The sequence below is a fragment of the Podarcis vaucheri genome, assembly GCF_965113315.1.
Source record: "Podarcis vaucheri genome assembly, chromosome: 11".
Taxonomy (NCBI): domain Eukaryota; kingdom Metazoa; phylum Chordata; class Lepidosauria; order Squamata; family Lacertidae; genus Podarcis; species Podarcis vaucheri.
The window spans coordinates 30479026-30506981 of record NC_138749.1 but is presented as its reverse complement, the minus strand read 5'-3'; the positions used below and the strand labels follow the sequence as shown (position 1 = coordinate 30506981).

The window sequence follows — 27956 nt, the reverse complement described above, 5'->3', positions numbered from 1 at the left end:
CTGAAGGTAATGGGGCTCTTTATGTGTCCAGCTGTCCTTTGTCAAGAACAAATTGTCGCTGTTTTTTTGTGCTGGATATATGCTATATGGTAATTTATGGACCTAATAGCCATTTGCACATAACAAATAGGAGCCTACACAACACAAAACTCTGAAACCTGAAGGTGGTTTCTGTGTGCTTCCTCTGCCTTGAAGACAAGGACTGGCCTTTAAGTCAACCTATTTTTGTGCTGTAACCAGCCCTGGGAGCCTTTAGGATTAAGATCAGCTAAATAATAATAATAATGATGATGATATTATTTGGATGGGGGGTTGCCTTCGGGTGCAAAACGCCTTTGGGTTGTCTCCGGGCAAGCCTCGTCTCCACGCCTCAGTGGGGGAGCGGCGCGGGTGGGAGAGAACAGAGCGGTCATTGTTTTGTAATCCGACCTTCTCGAGCGCTCGCCTTTCCTTGGGTGGCCGGGAGATGGGCGCGCGGGGGGGGGGAAGCCCATCTCCCTGAGCACACGAGGCGTTGCCTGGGCTCTGAGTTCAAATTCTGCCTCCCTCTTCCTCTCGAGGAGCAACTCTTGGGGGCGGGGACCCTTCCTCCTCGCGGCGTGGAAGTAGGATGAGTAAGGCTTCGGCGCTGGGCGTTGCCGGGGAGAGCCCGGCCCCCTGTCCGTCAGGTGACTGCGGCGGCGGGGAGACCTCGGCGCTCCTCGGCTGCCGGCAGCCAGAGGAGCCATGGAGCTGCTGCTGGCGGTGGTGCTGTGGGTCTCGGCGGCGCTGGCTGCCTCCTCGTCCGCGCACCAGCCGCAGGGGCCGCCCGAAGCCGAGGAGCTGCTTTGGGGCCCGGAGGCGGCGAGGCCGCCGAGCGCGGCTTCCTCCTCCGTCTCCCTCTGGCCGCTGCCCCGCTCGCTCCGCGTCTCCGCAGCCCGGCTGCAGCTGGCGCCCAAGCAGTTCCAGATCGTCCACGGCCCGGGCTCCTCGGCGGGGCCGAGCTGCTCCTTGCTGCAAGATGCGTTCCGGAGGTGAGCTGCGGGAGCTTTCGGTTTCAACTCGGGCAGGGCTCCCTCCTCGTACTGCCCCAGCCCAAGCCGCCCTGCTCTACCTCAGCTCTTCTTGCAAGCTGCACCCTCTCGAGTTGTTTTCTTGTCTTTCCACGGCAGGGCTGTTGTGTTTTTCTCCCGCGGCATGTAAAATCTGACAGGGGACGCGTTGACCCTGGAAACGATGCCTTATGAGGAACGGCTAAGGGAGCTGGGCATGTTTAGCCTGGAGAAGAGGAGGTTAAGGGGTGATATGATAGCCATGTTCAAATATATAAAAGGATGTCACATAGAGGAGGGAGAAAGGTTGTTTTCTGCTGCTCCGGAGAAGCGGACACGGAGCAATGGATCCAAACTACAAGAAAGAAGATTCCACCTAAACATTAGGAAGAACTTCCTGACAGTAAGAGCTGTTCGACAGTGGAATTTGCTGCCAAGGAGTGTGGCGGAGTCTCCTACTTTGGAGGTCTTTAAGCAGACAACCATATGTCAGGAGTGCTCTGTCATATGCTTGACAGCCATATGTCAGGAGTGCTCTGGTGGTGTTTCCTGCTTGGCAGGGGGTTGGACTCGATGGCCCTTGTGGTCTCTTCCAACTCTATGATTCTATGACCCTGTCATCCATTTAAGAGCATATACATCTTCCCTCCTCCTACCACAAAAAGAAAAATCATGGCAATTGTAGCTTGCATAGAGCTGCAGATATCAGCACCCTAAACAACCCCTTGTGTCTCTTTTAGGAGGTGTGATGTGCTTTAAAGGTGTAGCTTTTAAATTATTATTGAATTTATATACCACCCTATACCTGAAGGTCTCAGCGCAGTTCACAGAACAGAATCAAAATATAAAACCACAAAATATATAATCAAAATAAAGCAACAACCCAATAACACCCCCAACCCAACATTTTAAAAGGGCATAGGATGTCAATCAAATCAAAGCTTAAAAGGGAACGTTTTTGCCTGGTGCCTAAAGGTGTATAATGAAGGCACCAGGCGAACTTCCCTGGGGAGAGCATTCTAGACAGGGAGCCACTGCAGAGAAGGCCTGTTCTCGTGTTGCCACCCTCTGGGCCTCTCGAGGAGAAGGCACACAAAGAAGGGCCTCAGAAGATGATCTTGGGGTCAGGGTAGGTTCACGTGGAAAGAGGCAGACCAGGATCAGTGTAATATGCTCAAACCATCTTGATCCAGTGAGCAACGTGGCCGCTGAATTCTGCACTAGCTGAAGTTTCTGGACTGTCTTCAAAGGCAGCCCTACGTATAACGCATTGCAGTAATCTAACCTGAGCCCGGCTTCGGCTGGGGAGGGCGGGATATAAATAAAATTTATTATTATTATTAACCTTGAGGTTACCAGAGCACAGACAACAGTAGTTAGGCTATCCCTGTCCAGATAGGAGTGTAGCTGGGCAACCAGCCGAAGCTGATGGAAGGCTCTCTGGGTCTTACCTTCCGTGGTGAGATGTGTCCATTCATCTCTTTTGTTACTAACATTCAGAAGCAATTTGAAAATGCTTCTGTTCACCAAGGCAACTATATATACCATATGTGTTGTTGTGCTGCTTGGTTGTTTGCAGTCCTAAGATCTTTTGGGAGGAAGGCCAGGATAGAAATCTAATAGATAATAAAAGAATGACACAAAAAACCCTGACATAAGAAAAAAATAATTGGCTACCCTTAAGTTGAGAGAACCGTCCTTTAAATGAAAACAGATGCAAGAGGGGGTGGAGCTCCTGTACCTTTGAGTGTTTGTGTATGTAGGCAAGGGAAATCTCACTGTAACAGCATCTCTCTCACCTGTAATACTTTGCCATGACAATTTGCACCTGCTCCAAATTCTCTTGCCTGGATAATTTTTAAAGGGACAGGATTCATGCCTCTCTTCCATCTATTCACTGAGTCCTAAGCTCTTTGGGAAGGAAGGGTAGGATAGAAATCTAATCGATAATAAAAGAATGACACAAAAAACATTGACATAAGAAAAAATAATCAGCTAACCTTAAGTTGAGAGAGAACCGCCCTCTAAATAAAAACAGATGCAAGAGGGAGTGGAGCTATTCTTACCTAATATGAATAGTTGGAGGATCTGTTCTCAACAGTAGAGTTGCACAGAATATTTTTTATTTTCTAGCATCAAAAATGAAAAAAAAGCTTATACAAATTTGGTGTCGGAGGTATCCATTGTTCTTCAGTGAGCCACCAACCACCACGTTCTATTTTGTTAACCTTACTTGCTCTCTTCCCTTTTGAATGGGTAGTTGTAGAGTACCGTAATTGCTGCTTGGATAACCTAAGGGCATCAGCAGAAATGATACGAGTCAGTATCTTTTGACAGGATCAAAGTTTCTTTAGTTGCCTCTTTCACCATAGGATAAATAATGGTCATGTAAACAAGAACAGGGTTGTCGTGTACTGGCACAGAGATAGGTGTGCTTAGATTCATTGGCTACACACGGCAATGAATCTTGTGTTGAATGATGGCCAGTGTCATGTGAATTATTCAACAAAATGAGCAAACACTAGTACCCTAAACACTGCTGTTTATACAAACAAGGAAATAATCATCCTGATGAAGTAAAACAGTGGCTTTCAAACCTTTTCTTTTTTATTATTTAAAAAAATGCACTTTATTGGTTTACAACACATAAAGTATCACAAACAAGGAAGTTCTCCTTCCTAATACAGTAGATATAGTCACAAACACAAGGCAGTTAGGGAAACAAAATGGACAATGTTTTGGATTGTGGATCTTGATCTTGAGTGACTTTGGTAGACCTAATGTGGAAAGTTGTCAAGATCCATTACAACTGGACCAGGTTTGCGTGTGTTCAGACTTGCCATGCTGTGGCAATGTTGGTACATCATGGAATGGTTTGTTCTTAGGGAGCACATCCCATTCAAGCAGCATGCTGTCCAGACCTTATAGCCTGTCCTTGTTTTCCTGTGTAAATGGGAAAGTGCAAGCCCAACACAATTGTGGGATTGTACATTCCCATGGAATATTGTGAAATTTCTGTCTCCCAAGAAAGATGGACCTTTGGGGAAGGGCTGTGGCCCCAGATCCCATCTACAGAATCTCCACATAGAACCATGAAAGACTCTTGTTTGAAACCTTGGTGAGCCACTGCTATACAACCAGGGGCAGCCCAAAACATTTTACCACTGTAGGAAACATCTTGCTGCACACACACACACACACACACATCACCTTCCTGCCTGCCACAGATCAGGGCCTTTTTGCCCACACTGCCAACAGCCTTGTACCCTTTGTACCCTCAATTGAAATACAGTGGTACCTCGGGTTAAGTACTTAATTCATTCCAGAGGTCCGTACTTAACCTGAAACTGTTCTTAACCTGAAGCACCACTTTAGCTAATGGGGCCTGCTGCTGTTGCTGCGTCGCTGGAGCACAATTTCTGTTCCCATCCTGAAGCAAAGTTCTTAACCTGAAGCACTATTTCTGGGTTAGCGGAGTCTGTAACCTGAAGTGTATGTAACCTGAAGCGTATGTAACCCAAGGTACCACTGTAGTTTTAAACATAATTTCCCTGAAGCTGCACCTATGACGCTGCTGTTATGATGCTGCGGCAGCAGTGAGGGCAAGGCACTGTGGCAGCAGTGGCACAGGGGAAGCCTCAGTGGGGCTGGTAGTGGCACAGTGGCAGGGAAGGGCAGGGGTCAGATCTGCTTCCCGAAGCTAATTGCTTCACCCAGCTTCATGCATATGGGGTGACAGCACTGAGCCCAGGCAGAAGAATGATTTGACTCTGTTTAAGAAGGCCACTTCTAGTGTTCCCGTAACCTTCTCGGTGAAACTCCTGATAAAATTTTAGGATTGTCCAGAAGGCAGCTTGGAAATCTACTTGTCTAAACCATCCTAGTGAGGAGTTATTCTTCCAAAATATGTGAAACCAGCTTGAATATTTTCATCCACGACATACTGCTATGCTGACCGACACATGGGTTTGCAAAACATGCCCATCCCTCAATTCACACTCCGTATCAACTTAAAGTCAAGATGGGGTTTAAAAACTGCACTCATCCTACTTTGTGGTTTCTGTAAGCCTGTGTAAGGAAGCATTTCTATAAATCAGGGATTGCTAATCTTGTGCCTTCCAGATGTTGTTGAACTCCCAAACCTCATCAGTGCCAGGCAGCATGGCCAGTGATCAGGGATGATGGGAGTTGCTATCCAGCAACATCTGGAGGATCACAGGTTAGCCAAGCCTGATAGGAGCTCAGTCGGTAATAAATGTAGTCAAACTGGAATACATGGGTGTAGCCAAGGAGGGACAGGGAGGGGCAGCTGCTCCCATCAATAAAAATACATAGCAAACTTAGGTTCCCCTCCCCCCCAACAAAAGACCTGCCTCCCCTGACAAAGATCTTGTTGGAATATATAGATTTGTGCTGTGCATAACATCTTTCTGGGTTCACTTCCAGGTACTATGAATACATATTTGGGTATTCCAAATGGCAGAATGGTGATGAGACGAAACCTCTTTTGGAAACGGAGCTGTCTTCGCTTCAGGTGATTATTACTTCAGAAGATTCTGAATGTGATAAATTTCCCAGCATCGCATCTGATGAATCTTGTAAGTATCTGATGGTGTAAATGTGTGTGGCGCCTTCTTTCTTCCTAGCTGTGAATTAATTACAGCGTTCTATCGATCAGGGTGGGGAAACTGTGGCCTTCCAGATATTATTGGACCCCCTCCTCCAATTCCCATCATCCTTCTTGACCATTGACCATGCTAACTAGGACCGATGGGGTTGAAGTCCTGAGAGGCTATAGGTTTCCCACACCAGATCATCTTATTTCTTATACTGGTTTGTCTTGTAGAAACTTGGTTTTCCCCCCTAGCACACACAGCTGGCTATAATAATGAACTTTTATCCTGTGAGTAATTGAAGAAAATAGATTGACTCAGTTAAAAATAAAAGTCTTGAATATGTCTCACTGGTATTAATATCTGTACTGTATTCATAATTCATTTTGATGCATTTCCCCCCAGCAACCAAGATTGGTTGGGGTGCTAAATTATGGGTGTGGAGACTTGCATTCTGGAAAATCAGGGACAAATTCCTGACACTTGTTGGTGCTTTATGGAGTAATCCAATATATACCCAGCCACATCGCTGATTCTTCCTCATCAATTGAAACTGAGTACACCTGTGTAACTGGAAGTTTAGAAGAACACAGGTGGAGCCTCCACAGAATATTTTAGCATGGAATGCTCCTGTTCAGTGTTCCAGCCCTGAGCCATTCCTTCTTTTTAAAATCTTTTTTTCCCCTGAACAGTTTGCATTCCATAGTTAATGAACACACTCAATCCTAATTAGGCTATTTTGGGGTCCCCTGCTGAGGGTTTGTTCTAAACATCTTTTGTAATTCTGGGAACCTTCAGGTTCATCCAGACCTAATGAGGCTTCCTTCTTTTGAATGGTTTGTGTTGTTTTGATTGCAGAAGAATACACAATCGAGTAAGTTTTGGAGATAGAGGCAATTATATGCATTGGGCTGTCTTGGGATGGGTTTGTTTGTTTTGTAAAAAGCATATCCTTTGTTTTTATGTTCATTGCTTTATCGAAACTGTTGCATGTTTTATTTAATAAGCTCCCTGGAGAATGTGATCCAAATGGTGGTCTAATTTTTTAAAAAAATTAAAATTGCTTTGTGTTATAGTGATGGTTGCTATGAGATAATGAGACAGTCTTGACTTCCAGATTTTGGATAAATAGTGATGATTCTACTGATTTAAATATAGGAGGAGTGTCTTGCAAGTTCTGAAGGTGCTTGTTTACATTTTCCTAGTTTTCCTGTGTTCACAGGAATGGGGCATATTTTGAGGACGGCTATACGGGAGCAGGGAGAAACTGTTTGTAAATATTGCAGAATATTTGTAGGTGTGCTGTGCCTACTGGATATACATGATGACCGTGAGCCAAAGAAGGTTTGTCACAGAAATGCCATTGAAATCAATAGGGTGTCAGAATTACTGGCTTTCTGTGGACTGGAGCTGCTGAGAGCAGAAATACAGGAAGGCAGGGGCTGCCTCTTTGGAAGGTTCTACTCATTTCAGTTCTCCTTTTCCTTGGCTTAGTCATCTAATGTTGTTTGTGGTTACTGTCAGTCTCAGGGGAGGGCCCTGGAAAGGGAATCTCAGGTCCTCACCCAGGGCTTTGAAGCAGACAGAGGTAGCACAAGATAGTTGTGCTGCTTTTCCCTGCTCCAGAGCCCAGCAGGATACAAAACATTCCCCTCCCCAATAGTTTATGGAGACTTGGGCTGCTTCTCCCTGCTCCATGTGTGCATTCAGCTTTACATGCTTGGCAGTTAAAAAAAAAAAAAGGTAGAAAGGGGGTGGGGGAAAGACTTTGATAATCCCACCCACCATTGCACCCAGTGTGTTTGGACTATAAGCGGTTTTGGCTTTAGGCACGATCCCCAGGACATAGGTCCCATGTAATAATAATAATTTTTATTTATACCCAGCCAAGGCCGAGCTCAGGGCGGCTAACAAGCAATAATAAAAACAAGTTGAATGAATACAACTTAAAAACAAGATTAAAATACCACATTAAAATATTAAAATATGGCCTCAGCACAGGAGGAGAAAGGAAAAAGAAAGAGGGGGAAGGAATCAAATTGGCTCCAAGCCAAAGGCCAGGCAGAACAACTCTGTCTTACAGGCCCTGCGGAAAGAAATCAGATCCTGCAGGGCCCTGGTCTCGTGAGACAGAGCGTTCCACCAGGCTGGAGGCAGTGTTGAAAATGCCCTGGCTCTGGTTGAAGCCAATCTAACTTCCTTAGGGCCTGGGGCCACTAGGGTATTGCTATTGATGGACCTTAAGGTCCTCCGTGGGGCATACCGGGAGAGGCGGTCCCGTAGGTACGAGAGTCCTAGGCCGTGAAGGGATTACAGTGTGGCATGAAGGACTGGGACAGCAGCAGCAGCAGCAGGGGGTGTCTTCTCCTGATGTGCTGAGCTTTGGAGCAGGAAGGGTGGAATTGAACCAAACAGTTCAACCAAATCTGCTCCAGAGTACTGGGGGAGCCCCCAGAACAGATTTAGGGGGGACGTTGGTGGAGGAGAGGTGGAAAATGTTCCGTTGCGCAAAGAGAAATCCTTGCACCGATGGAACCAGTTACTTAGCGCTAAGGAGCCAGTGTCATGTCGTGGTTAGAGGGTCGGACTAGGACCTGGGAGGCAAGGGATCAAATCCCCACACAGGCATGAAGTTCACTGAGCGGCTTTGGGCCAGTCATTGTTGTGTTTTTATATTCTGTCGGAAGCCGCCCAGAGTGGCTGGGGCAACCTAGTCAGATGGGCAGGGTAACAACAACAACAACAATTTCTGCACCCATTTTTGCCTCTGGCCCCCAGAAGAGAATGTAGCTCTCAAGCTGAAAAAGGTTCCAAATCTGTTTTAAAAGATTGCTGGCTGTGCAGATGAAATGGTGTTTGGCTTATTTTAATTGAGAGGCATGCATCATCATGGCACTTAGGCAGCCAAGAGTGATAGTGCATACTTCTCTCTGACGCAGGAAAGAAGTGGTTTCTAAAATAACGGCACACTTCCACTTGCAGTTTTGTTCAGCAGCGTGGCTGTTTTTAAGAAACTGCTCAGAGTAGGCTTGCACAACTTCATAGCCCTCTTTGTAGTCCTATCAGGGCTTTTGCTGCTGTTAGTGCAGAAACGGAGGAGTTGTTAAGCAGCATTCAGGTGGCTGCAGTATGTGGCTTGGGCCACAAGTGAGGCAGGCCTGACTTGGAGAAATCCTTATTCCTACAAGTCTTTTTTATAGTTACATGAAGACCAGAGGTGCACTAGAATTAATTTTCACCTTTCCTTAATTGCCAATGGTCTTACTTTAAAAGGGCACATAGGACTTAAAACGACTAGTTTATTGTGTTGCAATCCAACCCCATAGGTTTGGATCCTAAGGTTAGCCAACCTAGGGAGTTCCTACCACACTGGCCACCCAAAAGCTTCTCTAGAAGACTTGGGGGCCCTCTTGAACAATGTGGGGTGGGTAGAGGAAAGTTGCCTGAGATTGGGCTTAGATCCTGATACAAATTAACTTTCAGAAGTTAATGAAAGGAAAATTTCCCATGCCCTCTTTTCCCTGCAACCTCCCAAACACCGCCCCATGTTCTCTGGAGGGGAGGGGCCCCTCTTGAACAAACTTTTCATGGTGCAAGATGGTTGCTGAAAAGGAAGGAGAGGATGGCTGAACTTCCTTCTGTGAATGTATTTTCAGTTCCAAGCCAGAGAGTGCTTAAGACACCCTGACTTCATTTGGATCCAAGCAGCCTTTGTGCAAGACTGCTCCCAAATTCTTATAATTGGTTGTCTTTATAAGTAAACCGATATTTTCATTACTAAAACTCATATTTAATTGTCATTTGCTCTTAAAGATCAGCTCCAGGTATCAGGACCTACAGCTGTGCTGAAGGCAGACAAAGTTTGGGGAGCGTTGAGAGGTGAGTAATGAAAGGTCTTCTCCTTCCATCAGGCCCTCTCAACAGAGGGGGCTCCCTTCGTGTTTCCAGCGGCTCAGGGGTGGGGGTGTTGGCCCAGGAAACGGCATTCTCCATGGCACCCCCCTAAGCTGCAGAATTCAGCAACTTACAGTCATGGCTGAAGCCGGATTGATATGGCCTGTTTTCCAGTGGTGTGTGTTGTAATCAGGGGGGAACATAATCTCTGTCTTGATTGGAATAGGAGTCCCAAATTTTCTTGTGTAATTCAGCCATAAGTGGTTTGTGTGTTAGAGATATTTAATCAGTGGCGGCCATCATCTTATCTTCATGACTCAAAACAAAAAAGGGTGGAGCTTCTCCAAACATTTAAAAAGTGGTGATAAAAAAGCAAACATTCCCACACAGGGGCCCCATCTTCTCCCACTGGCCAACCCTTGGAAGGCCAGCCTAGAAGCTAAGTTAGAAAAAAGTGCTAGTCATTCGTGCTCTCGGGTTCTTGGCACTTCTGTGGAACATCCAAAGTAGCTGTTGGATGACATCCATTTTATTTTGCCAATTATGTTTACAGTTCAATCTGTTCTGACTTCCAGGTTTAGAAACATTCAGTCAGTTAGTAAATGAAGACGACTATGGAAGTGTGAGTATTTCTTTTCATGGTACAGTGGGCTAATTTGGAGTTTTTCCCAAGTTTGGACTTCAGCAACTGCTTATTAATTTTTTCAGGCTGCTCTGTGTCCAAGGTTGCCTCAGAGACTGTTTGGAAGCTGCGGTGTACCAGGTGGTGGGTACCAGCAGCAGATTAAATCTGTTCTGCAGCATCTGTCCTGACTTGCTATATCCTTGCTGAAATAAGTCCAGTTGCCTGTTTTGACCAGGAGCTAATAGCTGACTGCATGGCTACGTCTGCATGTCAGACCATAGAACTGGGATTCCAATGTCATATTCTGCCCATTTTCATTTCAGATTCTAATTGCATCTCTTATTCCTTACCTTTTTCTTAAATGTATTGCACTTTGAATTATATGGAATACAATAAAATACAATAAAAAGCAATAAAAATATTATTAAAAACCATACAGCATCACACACCACAGTGAATTACAGCTGCTACCACAGGTAGAAAAATCATTAGTTTTCAAGTGGTCCTTGGTGAAAAAGAGTTTGGGAGCTGTTGCTACAGTATCATATCACAAAAATTAATTTGGGAACTTGTTGAACCTTCTCTTCCTCTCTTATATTTTAATAGCTGTTTGTCAATGAATCCGACATTACTGACTTCCCAAGATTTGCTTATCGAGGGATCTTGATTGATAGCTCAAGGCATTTTCTGCCTTTGAAAACTATCCTAATGACTTTGGTAAGTTGGCAATCGGCATGTTCTCCCCCGCCTGTCTTCTGCTACTGTGGCAAGTTTAAATGAAGCCACCTGTTTCCTTAGTAAGAAAAGGATTAAAGTTCAAATCACTTGAAATACGTGATACTAATAGCCTTGTATTTGGTGTTGCTCGGGAATTCTGGGAAGCAAAAACATCAACCCAGTTTTGTAATTGGTGGCAAAAATCAGCCAGCCAGAATGGCTGTGTTCCTTGTTGCTGACTCTGAAGTAGTACTACTTTCAGTCCATTGTTTGAATCAAATCCCCCCATGGAAGTTCACACACCCCTTCTCTCCTTGACAGCCATTGAGTCTCATCCCTAACACCCCCCCCCCAGACTGACTAGGGTGGGAAATGGTGCAGAAGGCTGAGGAAATCACGGAAAATCAAGGCACAGGTACCTTCTGAGTGGGGCTTCCTTTCAGTTCAGCATATTTGTCCTGGGTCAAGGATAGCTATTTCAAGCACCTGGGTTTTACTCAGTGCTAGGAAACAGGAGAAGTGCTTACTCTAAACGTCTGTGCCCTCCCGCCTCAGCCTACTGCAGTATCGGGAAAAAAGGACCTTGAATGCTTGCTTTAGCAACTATATTACTGTCACCAATTACAATCTTCTTCTTTATTGGCTGCTTAGTAATGGAACCATGGATGGTGAGGAACAAAGAGCATTGCAGTGGCACTTCCTTAACAGCAGATTTAATGTACATTTATTTAGGATTGGGGGTTAAGGCTTCACCTTGTTATGGTGTTTCAGAATAATGTAGGTGTTGGAGAAGCAATAGTAAGGTCATTTTACTCTGATTTATGTAGGGTTGCCATATTTCAAAAAGTAAAAAAACCCAGGACACCCCAAAAGTTGTTTTTGGAAAGACTTTCAGGAAAAACCGAAAGTTTTTGAGCTTTTTTAAGACACCAAAGCAGTTGACTTTTTATTTTATGAAAATGCAAAACAAAAAAACCCCACCACGCTTTCTCTGTTTACTTCCTGAAGATTCAGGATAAACAGCCGACAGGACGTCACTTCCGCCTTTGAAATCCCAGTATTGTTTGGAAGTATGGCAGCCCTAATTAATGGCACTGAAGAACACAATTACGGGGGGGGGGGGAGACTTTGCTAAGTGCTCTTTTAAAATCCCTCTTTAAAAACTACTTGCCTCTCCATGCAGGATACCTAACTGAAACACCATATTTTTTCCTCTTAGGATGCTATGGCATTTAACAAGTTCAATGTCCTTCACTGGCACATTGTAGACGACCCTTCCTTTCCTTATCAAAGTATCACATTTCCTGAACTTAGTCGCAAGGTAAGTAAATGGTCCTGTAGAACATTCTGAAAATTTAGTGCCCAATAAATTTATTGTTATTTTAATAAATAGCCTTTTCCATACATGAGTCTATTACGTTGTATTAGTTGCTGTTTAAAAGTCATAATACAAGGAAGAGGAACCTGTGGCTCCCTGGATATTTTTGGGCTTCAAACCCAATCAGTCCTATCCAGCATTACCAATGCTCAGGGATGAAAGGAGTTGTACTCTCAACAGCTTCTGGAGGGCCAATGGCTCCCAGTCAGTGGGAAAATGAGAAAGTTCTTGGCGCAGACGGTTCACTGGAATAGCATTGTTGCACCTTTCTGAGAGGCGACCATGTTAAGTCTGTTGGAACAGATGCAACAAAGAGTCAGTGAAACATTGAAAGCATGGAAGGCGCACCTGGGGGAGTCAGATCGCTGCCTCTGGCTCCCTAGCAGCTCGGCACTTTGCAGCCTGGCTCCAAGAACACCACTGTGATGGGCTGCTGATTTTTAAGATTCATTTCCTTTGGGAAATTTAAAATGGCGGAGAAGGGACAGGACAACACAAGAAAGAACGGAGAAGAAAGGAAATGAAGAAAGTGGGCAAAAATGGCAGCGAAATATATAAGAAACATTATATAATGTACCCGGTATATCTTGGATTCAAGTTTCTTATAAATCTTAGCACCATTTTGAGACTTTGCCTATTTTTTGCTTTCTGGAGCAAGCTTAAAATTAACAAAATTTTGATTAAAAGTTGCAAGAGCCAGTGTGGTGTAGTGGTTAAGAGCGGTAGTCACGTAATCTGGGAAACCGGGTTCGCGTCTCCGCTCCTCCACATGCAGCTGCTGGGTGACCTTGGGCCAGTCACACTTCTGTGAAGTCTCTCAGCCCCACTCACCTCACAGAGTGCTTGTTGTGGGGGAGGAAGGGAAAGGAGAATGTTAGCCGCTTTGAGACTCCTGAAGGGGAGTGAAAGGCGGGATATCAAATCCAAACTCTTCTTCTTCTTCTTCTTCTCAAGCCCTATGAAATGTGTGTGTTTGTGTGTGTGTGTTCAAAGGGCTTGCAACTTATATATATATATGACATTTCAGATTGTTCAGTCACCTAGCTACTTTCCCCATGGTTGGTACCACCTCCTAAATCTTAAGGACATAAGTGGAGCCCTTTTACATCAGATTGAAAGCCCACCTAATCCAGCATCCTGTTTTCCCCAGGGGACAACAGTTCAGGTTAAATAACCAAATAGTCTTGGTGATTCCCGCTTTTGCTTTGTTTTCTCAGTTTGCTTTATATAATATACTGGCATGGGCTACTATTTTGAACCAGTTGTCACCCAGGCCTTTGTACAACATTATCCAGCCTTGGAACAACAACACTGGCCAATACCAGCTTCAGACTGCATCTGCAAAAGTGCAGGCCTATCCCCCCGATGGGGACACTGAAACTACTCAAAAGCTAGACTACACTGCCAGTAGTCCTTGGGTGCTGTAACACGACCCTGTCAAGTGTAATTGGCTCTTCAGCCTTACTGGCATATTCTTGGCATCACATTGTAAAAGAATGACATGTGTGGACATTTTCACAGGGGGCCTATTCATACAATCATGTTTACACTCCCGCTGACATCCGTTTGGTGATAGAGTATGCTCGGTTACGGGGGATTCGAATTATCCCGGAATTTGACAGTCCAGGACATACCCAATGTTGGGGGAAAGGTAAGATGCATATTATTCTGAAATGCTATTGATACTGTAAACATGTAGGGACTGGCTTTAGTTGGGTGCATTTATGTTTTTTCATTTTATTTTATTTTACCCACTTTGTTCTTATTTTCAAGATGCTTCTATTATTGCTATCGTATTCATTTTTATTGTATTTGCATTGTTATTAACTGCCTTCAGCACCATTTAATAACAAAAGGTGGGGTATTGAACCTACTATAGGAAGTAGTCTAGCCGAAGGATTTCACCCTCCCATTATGAAGAAAGGAAAAGCAATTGAGTGCAAGTACAGATTTATTGCGAAGTATAATTTAATTCTAAAACAGTTGAGTTTTCACCATTCTACATATAGCTTAACTATATGTTTCAGGGTTTTTGAGATTGGCCTTTAAATATATAACCTAGAAATGGGTTGAAGCTCTTAACGTTGTTGTGATAAATCTGCCTTTGTACTATATTGCTGATCAGCTTTTATTTTTGTTCTGACATCTAGTAAAATAGTATTGTAAACTGTCATAGCTTAGCATAGCATACTTAGATAAATTGACCAATGGTCTGCCTTAGGATAAGGCAGCTTCCTATGTTGCTAGTATGGGCAACATTTCTAACAATGCCAATAATAAAAACGTAGGAAATGGGGGGGGGGGAGTATTTAGTAGGGAAACAAAATGTTCAGTAGCCCAGAATGTGAAATAGAAAGTGCTAATCTCTGGAATAAAATGACAAATCTGGCAGGTGAATCCAAACCTCTTGTGACTACTGGTCCATACTTTTCAGAATCTGATCTTCTATAGAACGCTGCAATTTTTAAAAGCTTTTAAAAAAAGTGTTCTTGACCACATTGGGGGGGGGGGCATGTACCGTAAATTTTGCTCTATAACACGCATATTTTTTCTCCTAAAAAGTAAGGTGAAATGTCTGTGCGTGTTATTGAGCGAATGTGTGGTCCCTGGAGCTGACTCGCCGGAGCGCAGGGGCAAAATAGGCAAAAATAAGATTGGGCGGGCGGGCGGAAGAGGGAAGGCAGAAGCTTTCCTGCATTCTGCCTCAGGGTCTTACTGCCCGCCCGCTTCTGTTGCTGCGTTTGCTCAAACTCAACAAAGAGCAGGGAATCCCCTGCCCTCCTGGCAAGCAGAGGGTTAAGGAAATGATCTTGTCCTTCCTTCTAATCTTCCCTAGTCACACTGCGTGCAGGCTCCAGCCCACCACTTCCTCCTCTCCATGCTCTAGGGACTCGCAGGCAGCCAAAAAGCATGCAGGTGGGAGAGAGAGAGAGAGGGCTGGCTTGGGTGGTGGTGGGGGAACGACTTTTGCTTTACAATGGTAGGTTTCTCATTTCTTTTCCAAAAGCAGAGAGCCCTGCCCCCAGGCCCCCTCCAAATTACAGCTTCTCCAAGCAATGTACTGCTAGAGGGAGACAGTATGCTTGTTTGGAAGAGAAACCCTGCTTCCCTGCTCGTAAGTAACAGCAGGCTGGATTGCAGAGTGAGACATGGAAATCTCTGGATTTATATGCTGTATATCAAATATCTTAATCTATACTTTCTACACGCGGCTGGTAAATCAGAATCTCCTGAGCCCGGAGGATTACAGCATCTCTCCTCTCCCCTTCATTAAAAGCCTAATACATGTCCATGGCTACAGTCTGTACCAAAAAAAGCACGCACCCACTGTTGCCTGGGGCTGCAATGGTGCAAAAACGTGGTTACAAAGCATGGACCCACAGGATCTTTGCATTGGGTCACCCCAAATTCACCATCAGATAACATAGCATGTCCATGGCTACAGCCTGCACCAAAAAAATCACGCACCCACTGTTGCCTAGGGTCGCAGTGGTGCAAAAACGTGGTTACAAAGCATGGATCCACATGGATCCTCAGGATTTTTGCATTGGGCTACTCCAAACTCACTGTCAGATCACATGTCTGTGGCCACAGCATGAACCACAAAAATCATACATCCACTGTTTCATTTAGAATATTTTTTTTCTTGTTTTCCTCCTCTAAAAACTACGTGCGTGTTATGGTCTGGTGCGTGTTATAGAGCGAAAAATACGGTATTTAAGTTCTTGGAATTGTTTTTAAAACAAGCATAAGAATGCAACTTTATATGGTGCAGCAGCAACAACAAATGCACCTTTCAAAGCTAATCTTGTTTTGATGTATTTTATTTTAGGACAAAAAGACATCCTCACACCGTGCTACAATGGAGCGCATCCGAGTGGGTCTTACGGGCCTATAAACCCCATTTTGAATACAACATATGATTTCATGGCTAAATTATTGAAAGAAATTGGCAGTGTATTTCCGGATGATTATATCCACTTGGGAGGAGACGAAGTGGACTTCAGTTGTTGGTACGGTATAACATGAAGAGTCTACATTGCTTATTCACCTGAAATCTGTTGAGTTGGAAACTGTGACAGGAAAGGTAATAGGATAGGCAAGGATCCTTCAAGCCCTTCGATTGTGGCTCTCCCCCACCCCACCCCCCACCCGACTATAGCCCTTTGCACTAGATTGGGGTCTACGTTCCTCCAAGCTTGTGGCTTGTTAGACAAAGTGGACGGTTGTACAATGGTGTTGTACAATAAATTGGAGGGGTGCAGCTGATTGTACAGTGGACGCTCGGGTTGCGAACGTGATCTGTGCAGGATGCACGTTCGCAACCCACAGCATCTGCAACCTGCAGTGGCGCATTGCGCACGAGTGGGTTGTGATTCGGCGCTTCTGCACATGTGCAAAGCGTGACTTAGCGCTTCTGTGCATGTGCGACCTCCAAAACCCAGAAGTAACCCGTTCCAGTACTTCTGGGTTTCGGCGGTCTGTAACCCAAAAAAACGCAACCTGAAGCGTCTGTAACCTGAGGTATGACTATGTAGTGGGACTTGCCAGTGGCTCACATTGGATGAACTGAATCCTGGTCTGGGTGTGGCTAGCAGATTGGGGAAAGACTTTGCACAAGGCAGCCCTACATGGCTTCTGGCTACCTTAGAACTTCTGTGCATACTGTTGAAAGCGGAGGAATTGCAATACTGGAGCAGACTACTGGTCCATCTAGCTCAGGGGGGTTGATACTCATTTTTACCGCAAGAGCAAATTCATCATTGACCAGCCCTCCAGGGGCTGCATGTCATTGGTGGGCGTGGCCAAAATTGCAAACCAGCTGAAGGGGAGGAGGAGGTTATTGCCCCCTCCCCTGCTCATCTAATGGTTGATTTGATTATTGGGGAGAGGATAATCCCTTAAACTGTTGGGCTGGGAGAGGAGAGGTTTAAGCCTCTCCACCCAACCCAAGGCTTTGTCTGCTTTAACCTTTCATTTTGCTGCTACTGTCTTGGGTAGCCAGAAAAATAAATTGTCTAGGCAGCCAGATGAAGCCCCTGGCAGGAGGTGAACTACTGCTCATCTAGCCCAAGAGCCTTTCCAGAGCCAGTAGTTTGGATCACTTCATTAAGTAGGGCATGGACTTGCTAGCATTTGATAGATGCTGGGAAGAGCAACGTCAAATCTTAATAGAGAGAACAGCTTCAGTGTTTGGTTAAAGCACAGCAGGCATGTAGAAGCTGTGCCCCATAAAGATAGATAGATAGATTTATTGCGACCATTGGCCCATATCGAAAACAATACATCAGAATTTATCCACAAACCATACAGTTTAAACAGTTCCAAGTTAAAACACCCATATAGAACCAATTTTACTTCAGTTAAGTAAACACTATACACAATAAGCTCCCTCTATGTAAACCGCAGTTCAGATCCATCAGATTTTGGGGGGGGGGTGTATACGTCTTAGTTCTGGCACTTATTGATGGTTCTTAAGATTAGCTAAGCTGTCAGAGACAAACAGTGATCCATTTCTCCTCTTTTGAAATAAAACATTAATCAGGTATCTAGCGACTGCAAGGGATCTACTTGTATCTTCGTCGTTTAATAAGTATATTATTTGGGCTTCCTGAGGACCGTCAGCAATTCTCGATAAATATGGGGCCAGAAACTTGGACCGTGCAGTCGAATGTAATGGACAACAGAAGATTATATGATATAATGATTCTATAGATCCACTTTTACAGTCACAGAGGAGTGAGATCTGTCCGTTGGAGAGTCTATTACCCAACACGTTTGATGGGAAAACATTAAATCTAGCCTTTATAAAGGCATACCTGTGCGTCACCACAGATAAGGTAGTTAAGTAAGATGGAAGTTCCGTTGGTGGTATTAAGCCAAGGTTTATCGGCAAACAGGTGCCACCACCTGTCGCAATATTAAATTGTAAATCCATCTCCTCTAATTTGTGAGTTATAATTCTTTTGGCAGAAATTAAATCCAATTTTAATAGTTCAGATGGAGATAGTCCTAGGGACACAAGTTTCCCATGTATTATTTTTGCCCAGGGGCTAGGGAAGACATCTCTCCAGAGACACTGTATCAAGTGGAGATTTGGAAGTTTATGCCATAATGCCAACCAGTAACAGAGGATGCATTTCCATAATGTGGTTTCTAGAGATGTAACATTTAGTTCCAGTCGTATAGCAGTATTGCTTACACACCTGGGTAATTTTAGCAACCTTCTTAAAAGCTGGTTTTGGATTACCTCCAAATGGGTTAGGTTGACAAAGGACCCCCATAATGGGATTGCATATGCTATTGTTGCAATCACCTTTGCCTTGAAAACTTTTAACACTGATGGAATATGGAAAGCCCCATCTGAAAAGAAAAAACGCAATAACGCATAGGAAAGGGCTTTAGCTCTGTTTAATACATATGCAATATGGACCTTCCAGCCCATGTTGTGTTGGAGAAAGACTCCCAAGTACTGAAATTTAAAGACTTGGTCAATAGCTATTCCGTCTATTCTCCAATTATAGGTTTTTCGACTCTTGGTGAAAATTAGGACTTTGGATTCTTAACGTGGTTAATTGTAAGAAAATTTGATTTGCAGTAAACATCGAAGATTTTTAATGCCCTCCTGAGGCCGACTCTTGAAAAGGATAGGATCACTGCGTCGTCTGCGTAGAGTAGAAGGGGGCAACGATATTGGGCAAGACGGGGGGCGTGGATCGTTTCTTGAGACTCTATCAGAGACACCCTCATATCACTTATAAATAGATTAAAGAGGGTCGGAGCAAGGATACATCCTTGACGAACACCTCTATTGATAGTTACTGGATTTGAGAGGTCTCCGGCCGGAGTGATTCTCACCCTCGTGGCCGATCCGTCATGCAATTTAGTTATTAGCCACAAAAGTCTTTTGTCTATTCCCCATCGGGCTAATTTCCCCCAAAGTAATCCTCTGGGGATGCTGTCAAAAGCGGCCTTTAAATCAATAAAGGCCGCACAAAGTTGGCCTCTATTTGGGGAGGAATATTTCCGGGCAAGGTGGTATAAAACTAAGACCTGATCAACCGCTGACCGATTCGGTCTAAAACCAGCCTGTTCAGGCCCAATCAGGTTGTTCTCCTCGGCCCACTTAGTAAGCTTAGTTAACAAGAACTGTGCATATATTTTCCCAATTAATAACAATAAACTGATATTCCTGTAATTTCCCGGATCATCTGTCGAGCCTTTTTTATAAATTGGAACAATAATCGCATCCTTCCATATTCTTGGTACCTTCCCACTGTTATTTACGGCATCAAAAGTAGCGGTCAGGATTTTCGCCCACCAGTCTGCATGAAGTTTTATAGCTTCCGCCGGGACTAGGTCAGGACCGGGGGCTTTTCCGATTTTAAGATTAGAAATGAGTCCGTGGATTTCTTCTGGGTCAGTGGGTGGCCAAAGAGGGAGCTGCTCATAGACTCCATCGATTGTATTAATATTAAGGTCTGGTAAGGCAAAATAGTTCCTTAGAAAGGATTCCCAAATTGGGGCAGGAATAACTGTTAAGGGGTATCTTTTAGATTTTCTGTTAACCAACAGCCAGAATTTTCGGGAATTACGGGTGCTTGAGGCAGCTATAAGTGCTTGCCAGTGGTTCAGTTGCCATTCCTGTTTGGCCTTTTTTTTTTGCACATATTTATAAGCTGATTTTGCCTGATAGTACTCCTTGGGAAGCATACTCGCCCCTGAGGATGTGTAATCATTATAAATAGCACAGAGATGTTGTTTGGCTTGCTTGCAATTTCGGTTAAACCACGGTGCACCTGTCTTGGAGTGGGCCCAATTTGCCTGGTGGGTTGGAATAGTAAAGAATGACGTAAGGTCATTCAACAGATTGGCAAATAGATTAATAGTTTGATCGTGATCATATGAAGTTTTGCCAAGGGCTGAATAGGTTTGTATGATCTCCTGCTGAAAAAATTCAGAATATTTTTGAGCCTGCGTTACAGACCACTTTAAACCCTTCACTCGTAATGCCGTATTAATACCCTCTACCGGGTTTTAACTGAGTTGGATGACTGTGCTCGTCCCCATGCCAGTCTAGAGCAAACGTAGCAGCAAGTGGAAGGTGATCACTATACTGAATATTGTCAATCTTAAAAGAGAGAGCTTTTGAAATCAGGTCACTCGAGGCTAAAAGGTAATCTAGTACACAGTTTGATTTTATGCCTAGGTGGGTATACTCCCCCGGTATATCAGGAGGGCAGCAGCCATTCAGGGGTACTAAGTTTAAACGAATAGCCATATGGTAAAGAAGTACTCCAGCCTCGTTTACATTAGAGTCTTTTGAGGCTCTCCCTAAGGCATGTCTCAAATCATAATTGTCGAGGCATGGAGCAGTCCACCATTTAGCTTTAGTTAAGTCGGCCCAATTTGCTGCTATAAGTGCGTTAAAGTCACCACCAATTAAGGATTGGCTATTGGCATATTTGACTCGGCATGATATTAAATGATCTTCTAATATTTCCCATCTATCATGCAGTTCAAGGGACGAACCCCCTGGTGGGAGGTAAACATTGGAGATTAGCAGTGATACTTTTCCCCCCGACATCAACCCGGATAAAGCATAAGGAGGAGCAGTCAAAACTAATGAAAATTTGAAATGCAGCTTCAGTGAAATACCAATTACTAGACCACCTTTCGGCTGTCCTCCTTTCTGGGAGGGATAAGCTGGGAGAGATAATAGGTCGAATCCGTTTATGACAATTTCACCCTCCTCCCAAGTTTCTTGCAATAGAATGATATGAAACGAGTTGATATACGACTGGAAATCTGGGTCACATTTTTTTCCTATGCCAGCCAGCTATGTTCCAACAGAGGATTGATATTGGTGGTTTTCTGGGTTGTCCGACTAACCGTCATTTAAATTCTTGTGGGGGGCTCTTATGCGGCCAGGACGCTCCCTTAAAGTAGTCCGTTATTTTCCTTTGCTGAAAGTTATCGTCCTGGTGTGGTGAATCTTTTGCTCTGGTGCGCACCAGTTGTGAGGAGTCTTTTACTCTAGTGCGAGCCGTTTGTGGCACGATCGAATCACGAGGGCCAGAATTTTGGGGGGGCAGAAGAGAGTTAGCATCCTGGTGGGTAGAGATAATGATTGGCGTTTTTAGCTGTCGGGCCCAACTAGGCTCTGAAGAGGCTCCTGCCAAGTCCGCTGGAGCCGTCCTTTTTGGGGATCTAACCAAAACACTTGTGATCATTTGATTTATATGTCCTGCTGGGTCTTCAGTCCACTCTGTGGTGACTCTCGACACTGTAGTGTCTTCCTCACGTAATTGTTGGATTTTTGGTGGACAAGAATGCGCTGGAGAAGCCTGACTTGGAGTGGCCACTACCGTCTCAGGTCGTGGATGGTCTTCGATGTATGTTGATTCCAAGTCCGGCATGGAGGGATGAAGGGACAACGATTTATCCAGGGGGGAGTTATCCTGAGTTCCATTCTTTCCATTCTTTGATCGGTTAATCACGGAGGGAACAGATAAGTCTATTAGAAGCAGGGGTGAGTTACCAGCGTGTAGGGGAGGAGAAGAGTCTGCCTCCAGCAGTGAGACCTTCCCATCCAATGCAGAAGGCACCTTATATGCTGGGTATTGGGGAATTGTTGATTCCACCACCATGGGGCATGGCACCGCTAAATTAGAGTGAGTATTATTCACCGAAACTCCATTGCAGGCGATACTTAATAGCTGAAGTTTAAGTAAGTCTAGCCTATTCATAATTTCTTCTTGTTCCCTCGCTGGTAACTCACCAAAGGAGGCAATAAGCTCTCTTTCCTCCTGGGGTGTCAAAGAGTTACTGGCACAATCATAGTGTTTAGTTATAGGAGTGGAGGTATTTTGGGACTGGCCCAGGCATGGGGTGTACAGCTCAGCCCTCTTTTGTGGTTCAGGACGGGAAGGTAGTACCGTCTCCTTGATTAATCTCTCCGATAGGAGGGGTCTAATTATGGAATCCATGAAGACTCTCGTTGGAAAAATGCCATGACTATTCAAAAACACTTTTTGCTTAATAATAAGAGAGGGGATTTTTGCAGAGTGGAAAGCCAGCAACATTCTCTGATATCTGTTCTGGTGGATTAATGGAAGCACAGCACAAAGATCTATTTGTGATGTCTCGAGTTTTAGAAGCCATCTAAGGTGCTCTTTAGTCCCTTGTAGCATTGCCCAACTTGGGTCCCTTTCCCGGAAGGTTAGGGAAATCTTCCTTGGATGTAGAGTCCGGGATTGGCGATTCAGTGATGGGTTGAGATTGTATTTGTAGTTCTTCATGCGATCCGTGTTAGGTGGCGCTTTCTGCCGGCACAATGGAACATCTACTGCCCCATCTTGGGCTGTCTGTACCGGCTGGTCATCCAGTTTTTGCTAAAGGCTATGCAGCTGAGAGGATAGGCCGTCAATTCTCTTAAATGTACAGTTTAGAGTTCTAATTATTAGATGGAGTTGCTCACAACCTGTGCAGTCCGCAGATTCGGCTACCAACACCTCCTTCGGATAGGGACCATCCCCATTTGTGTTACCATTAGCTTTTCCAGTTTGTAGCGTCTCAGGGGCCTCATCTTTTGATGTTGTTTCAAGGGCAATTAGAGGATCGAAACGATTTTGAATTGCTATTGAGTAGATACATTCCTCGGGGCCTCTCCCACCTTTAGGTGAACCCTTCCTTGATTGCTTAGGCCTCGGAGAGGATAATGCCTCGTCAGGGTCTCTTGGGCGTTTTCCATGGCCCATAAGTCAATTTTGCAGGGGAACCGTCGTAAACACTGTGCTGGGGAGCTCCTTAAATCCTTTAGTCTTCCTCACAGGAATACTGCCACTTCCAGGAGAGTGGTGCCGTAAAATTACTCATGGTAAGGCAGCCAGTTCAAGCCTCTTCCTTTCCCCTCTTCCTTGATCCTAGGATTTTTGAAACAGCCCGGTTCCAGCAGTCGGGCTAACTTCACTTCGCAATATGCAGTAAGCTAAAAACTAAAAGGAAATAGCTGGTCGACAGGACAGAGGATTTATGCCCAGGAGAACCTTTCACTTATCTCTCCCGGTTAGGGAGGCGGCGGCAGCCGTGGCGGCGAGTCCGGGGGGTCGGAACAACCCAGATAAAACAAAAATAACACAAGTGGAGAGATATTAAAAGACAGCCAGCACCGCCAGCAGATCATTAAAACTCTCGGATAAAAACAAAGGAGGATAAAACCGCTTAAAACCACTTAAAACGTGGATGGGGGTAAACGAAATTACTTGGTAACTACCTTCGTCGCCATATTGGATCGGCAGAACGCTGTGCCCCATAAAGCAAAACACAGCCAAAGTGATAGACGCTGCCCCCCCCTTCTCTCTCTCCTGGAGCCTACCTGGTATGGCAACCACAAACAGGTTGCCGTACATGTGAGGTAGACAGTGTCTTAGCTTGTTGGGTCACAAATCTGGCCATTACCATGGCTTACAACCACTGATCAGCCTGCCTCCATGTATTTATTATCCTATGCAAGTTACAAAATCTCATCATAAGCTGACTTTATCTGAATTGCTTGGTTTTTGTTCCTCTTGCTCTTCTATCGTGGAGATGCAGGGTCACTGCCAATACCTCAAGGTCCGCCTCTCCCCATATGAACTGACCCAGACCCTGTGCTCATCTTCTGAGTCCCTTTCTCGTGTGCCCCCGCCATGGGAGGTCCAGAGGGTGGCAACATGAGAACAGGCATTTTCTGCAATGGCTCCCTGTTTGTGGAATGCTCTCCCCAAGGAGGCTTTCCTGGCGCCATTCTTACATATCTTTAGCTGCCAGGCAAAACCTGTCCTCTGTTACCAGGCCTTTGGCCTTTAACTATCTGTGGGTTTTTAGAAGCAGGCAGGATGTTTTTTTAATGCATTCCTTTTTTAATGTATCCATGTGGGGTTTTTTGTCTGTCTGGTTGGTTGTAAGTTGCTTTGGGTTGCCCTGGGTAAGATAAAGCAACTAACAAATTTAATAAATAGTAATCATTTAGTTATTGTTTATTTTTCCTTCAGTAAAGCCATTGTCTGTGGCCATCCTCTGCCAGATATTTCCTATTCATAAGGGCTGAGAGTTCTGAATGAATGCATATTGGAGGATTCTGGTGGTCAGTGGGTAACATGTTATTTCCTAGCAAGTCTTGGTACAAAATCCCATTGGTACTTCTGTAGTATGCTGCTGATCTTGGCAAGAAGCATAATTGTGTTTTCTCTCTTCCCTTATAGGCGGTCCAATCCTGATATACAAGAATTCATGAAGAAGCAAGGGATCTGGTTTACCTATGCTAAACTGGAATCCCACTATGTTGAGAAGTGAGTTTCTCTTTCAGGCAAGAGCCTGCTTATTGGCTGTTTGCACACAATGCCTAAACCATGGTTTAGTAAGCCATGGTTTAGTAAACCATGTCCTTGCATGTTTTAAAGTAGATCACAACCACAATTAGTGCTAGTAACTTGCTGTTCTTAATCATTTGGAGCCAATCATGGCTGAAATAAGGGGTGTAAATGAAACAAGTAAATAGCAAGTACATAACATCTTTAAAATATTATTACTACTAGAATATTGGAGATGGTGTCTTCTCTGAACAAGAAATCCATAGTGTGGCAGGAAGTCTTTGATCATGGGGCAAAGGTAAGGACTGAGAGATGATCTGTGCTGTTCTGTGAAAACTTGATTTTCATGTGCTAGAGTAACCCAGAAGACACCTGTAGCACTATCTGAAATGTTTAAGCCTTTCAGAATTGTGTGATCTGATCTAAGGATCAATTTCATCAAGGCAATATAAGAAGCAAATACATTATAAGTCAAATGTAATAGAAATGTGACTGTCCTGTATATTTCAAAAGTACATACAATATGATGCTGGAAAGGTGACATACCATATGTGGCTGTCTCATAGCTTATGCCTTTCTAAAATTGCATCAGTCTTGTAGAACTTAATATGCCAAAGCAACCCTTAAAAAGGCAGACTCTCTCTAAGCCTGCTGTTTTTATGTTAAGGTTAATTATTCTAGGCAGTACCAGTTAAGTTTCTTTCACCATTTCATCTTAGCATAACTAAATGCTCTTGGCAAACCAGTCACACAAGTGGAACATGCAACACTAAATTGTGGATTCTCATCTCTTACATGAGTGTTTCTGTTTAGCCTACCAGCTTGCCAGCCTTCTTTTCCACAGTACTTTAAGTTGTTGGTGGGGAGGAGGGGTTGAGCAAAGCAGCAGTCCAAGTGGTTTGATCACCTGCTTGTATTCCTGCCTTGACCTCCTCCAGGCTTGACAGCCCTGTCTCAGCCATCTGTATACAGTCATACCTCAGGTTAAAGTAGCTTCAGGTTGAGCGTCCACATATTAGGATTTTTAAGAGGCTTCTTTGAAATCTTGTCACTGGGGTAATTGCAAAGATGCTATAATTACCATGGAACAAGTTGATGTCACACCAATATGTGGACAAATCCCAATGGGACTCGATATGAGTGACGTTAGTTTTCACATAACCTGGCATGCTACTATCTGCATATGCTTTGGAGGAGATGCCTGTAGCTGAACAGATTGTTTTCATGCTGTCTGAACGCTGTTTTTGATGTATTCAGCTACAGTCAGACACAATAGTTGAAGTGTGGATTGGGACCTTGTATAAAGAAGAGTTAAGAAGAGTAACCAAAGCAGGGTACAGCGCCATCCTGGCAGCACCATGGTACCTAGACCTCATTAGTTACGGCCAGGACTGGAAGAAATACTACAGCGTGGAGCCACTAGACTTCCTTGGTTTGTAGTTTCCTTTTTCTTTGAGCGTTATCCAGGCATTGGTTCCAGTGGGAAAGTTGCATGGCCTTGTTGCTGTGACTCCCAGTTTTAATGAATGATAAAATTATATTCCTGTACACTCCTCCATACTCTTCTTTCACCCAAGTTATCTCCCCAGTTTGTTGGTGGAGATGGCATTCTATACTGTTAATAAGGGGAGAGAAATTATTGGTGGTGGTGTTTTTTTAAAAATGAACTATTTCCTTTTTATTGATTTCAGTTCTGGCTGCAGGGGAATGAACTTTGTCACTGAAGTAGAGTTAAATAAAAGATAGTGAGCTTATAAATACAAAGAATATTACTATGTTTGGTTTTAATAATAATGTATAGGCTATATAGATAATAATGTATAGGCTGCAACTCAAATCATCTGGATTTATTTTAATAGTCATGACATTAAGATTTGGTATGACTTAATTAACACCTAATGACTATTTTCACGATACTCAACTTGCAAGTGTAAAATACTGTACCTGTATCAGACTGAGCCTGCTTTTAAAGGAAGACACAAGCCAATACTTCTTTTCCTTAAACACAGGGTGGCAATCCCAGAAAGAGTTGGTGCTTGGTGGAGAAGCCTGTCTTTGGGGAGAATATGTGGATGCAACTAATCTCACACCAAGACTCTGGTATAGTTAATCACTCACCTGATATTTTTTTCCAACAGAAATGCTAACCATCTTGATCTAACCTTATTGATACTGACATCTGACAAAACTACGCTTGCATCATGATTTTTAAACTTTACTTTCCCAAGTTGTCTTCCTCCCTTCTTCTTAATTCTGTCTATATTAGTGATTGGCATAGTTCCCACTTACCCATGGATACTGCATGGCACTCGGGTGTACAAAGGCCAGTTGAAAAAGATGGCAAGGCTCTTGCTTTTTATGAAATGACCAGCCTCAGCTGGTAACAGAAAAGTGAGGTTTCCTTGGAGTGACGCCCCACCCCCCTCACCTGCCTGCATTGAGTTCCTGATCAACCAGCCGAATTGCAGAATTCAAGGCTGCAGTACGTAATTTAGTGCAGCCTTCTCCAACCTTGTGTTTTCCAGGTGTTTTGGACTACAAATCCCATCAGCCCCGGCAAACACGGTCAATAGGCAGGGATGATTAAAGTTGTTGTTTAAAAGTCCTGGAGGCCACCAGCTTGAGGAAGGCTGAGCTAGTGTGCCACTTTTAATATTACATCTCACTGTTTTGCTCTCATTTTGCACAGAACAATGCTGTAATGTGGTGTGCTTGATGAAACAATCTGCCCCCTCCCCTTTAAGAAATGGAGTACTGGCATACGTTCATGTTGCAAATACTTCTATTTTGCATGGACAGTAATCAATTTATATTTAAATTAGATTTTATTTTTTAAAAAATTGTCTTCTATTCATATTCATATTCCAGGCCTCGGGCAAGTGCTGTTGGGGAGAGACTCTGGAGCAGTAAAAATGTAACTGATATTGAAGATGCTTATAACAGGCTTAATGAACATCGTTGCCGCATGCTCAGGTAAGCAATACAATCTAGTACAGCAGGTACAATCCCATCAATAATCAGTGTAGGTTTCTTACATCAAAACTTGGAAGTTTATTAATCTCAAAAGGCAAAGCAAGTCACACTTCTCTCCCCCACAGGCGTGGAATAGCAGCGCAGCCTTTGTTTACTGGATACTGCAGGCACGAAGCAAGAGACCCCTAACAGCTGTAGGAGGACATTGCCGGAAGTGCCTTTTGGGGAGAAAAACCTGCACATTCCTATTGCATACCGCACTGGAGCACTCTCATTTTGAAATGCTGAAATTTAGAGAAGGTTAATTTCTTATAGATGTGGAAAAAATAAATGATGTTGAACTTTTTAAGAGAAAGTAGCTCATTCGAAAAA

General features: G+C 44.1%; 2 protein-coding genes across 4 annotated transcripts in view; one reads left to right on the top strand and one right to left on the bottom strand.

Moving 5' to 3' along the window:
- The first annotated feature begins 680 nt into the window (after positions 1-680).
- On the top strand, positions 681-27956 carry HEXB (hexosaminidase subunit beta). The gene is made up of 14 exons (XM_082191953.1): positions 681-1013; positions 5478-5629; positions 9458-9523; positions 10114-10160; positions 10770-10880; positions 12100-12201; positions 13780-13909; positions 16091-16271; positions 24504-24590; positions 24837-24909; positions 25869-26043; positions 26621-26711; positions 27480-27584; positions 27710-27956. Exons 1-14 carry the CDS (start codon positions 727-729, stop codon positions 27771-27773), a joined length of 1671 nt encoding a protein of 556 aa, XP_082048079.1. The 5' UTR covers positions 681-726; the 3' UTR covers positions 27774-27956.
- Positions 12246-27956, bottom strand: part of GFM2 (GTP dependent ribosome recycling factor mitochondrial 2) — a 36522-nt gene continuing 20811 nt past the window's right edge. For 2 of the 3 annotated variants that reach the window (XM_082191907.1, XM_082191909.1), the window contains exon 21: positions 27639-27868. The gene's annotated coding sequence lies outside the window, so the exon portion shown is untranslated. Of the gene's footprint in view, positions 12550-27638; positions 27869-27956 lie in introns of those variants that run through there. The other variant, XM_082191908.1, reaches the window with a different exon arrangement.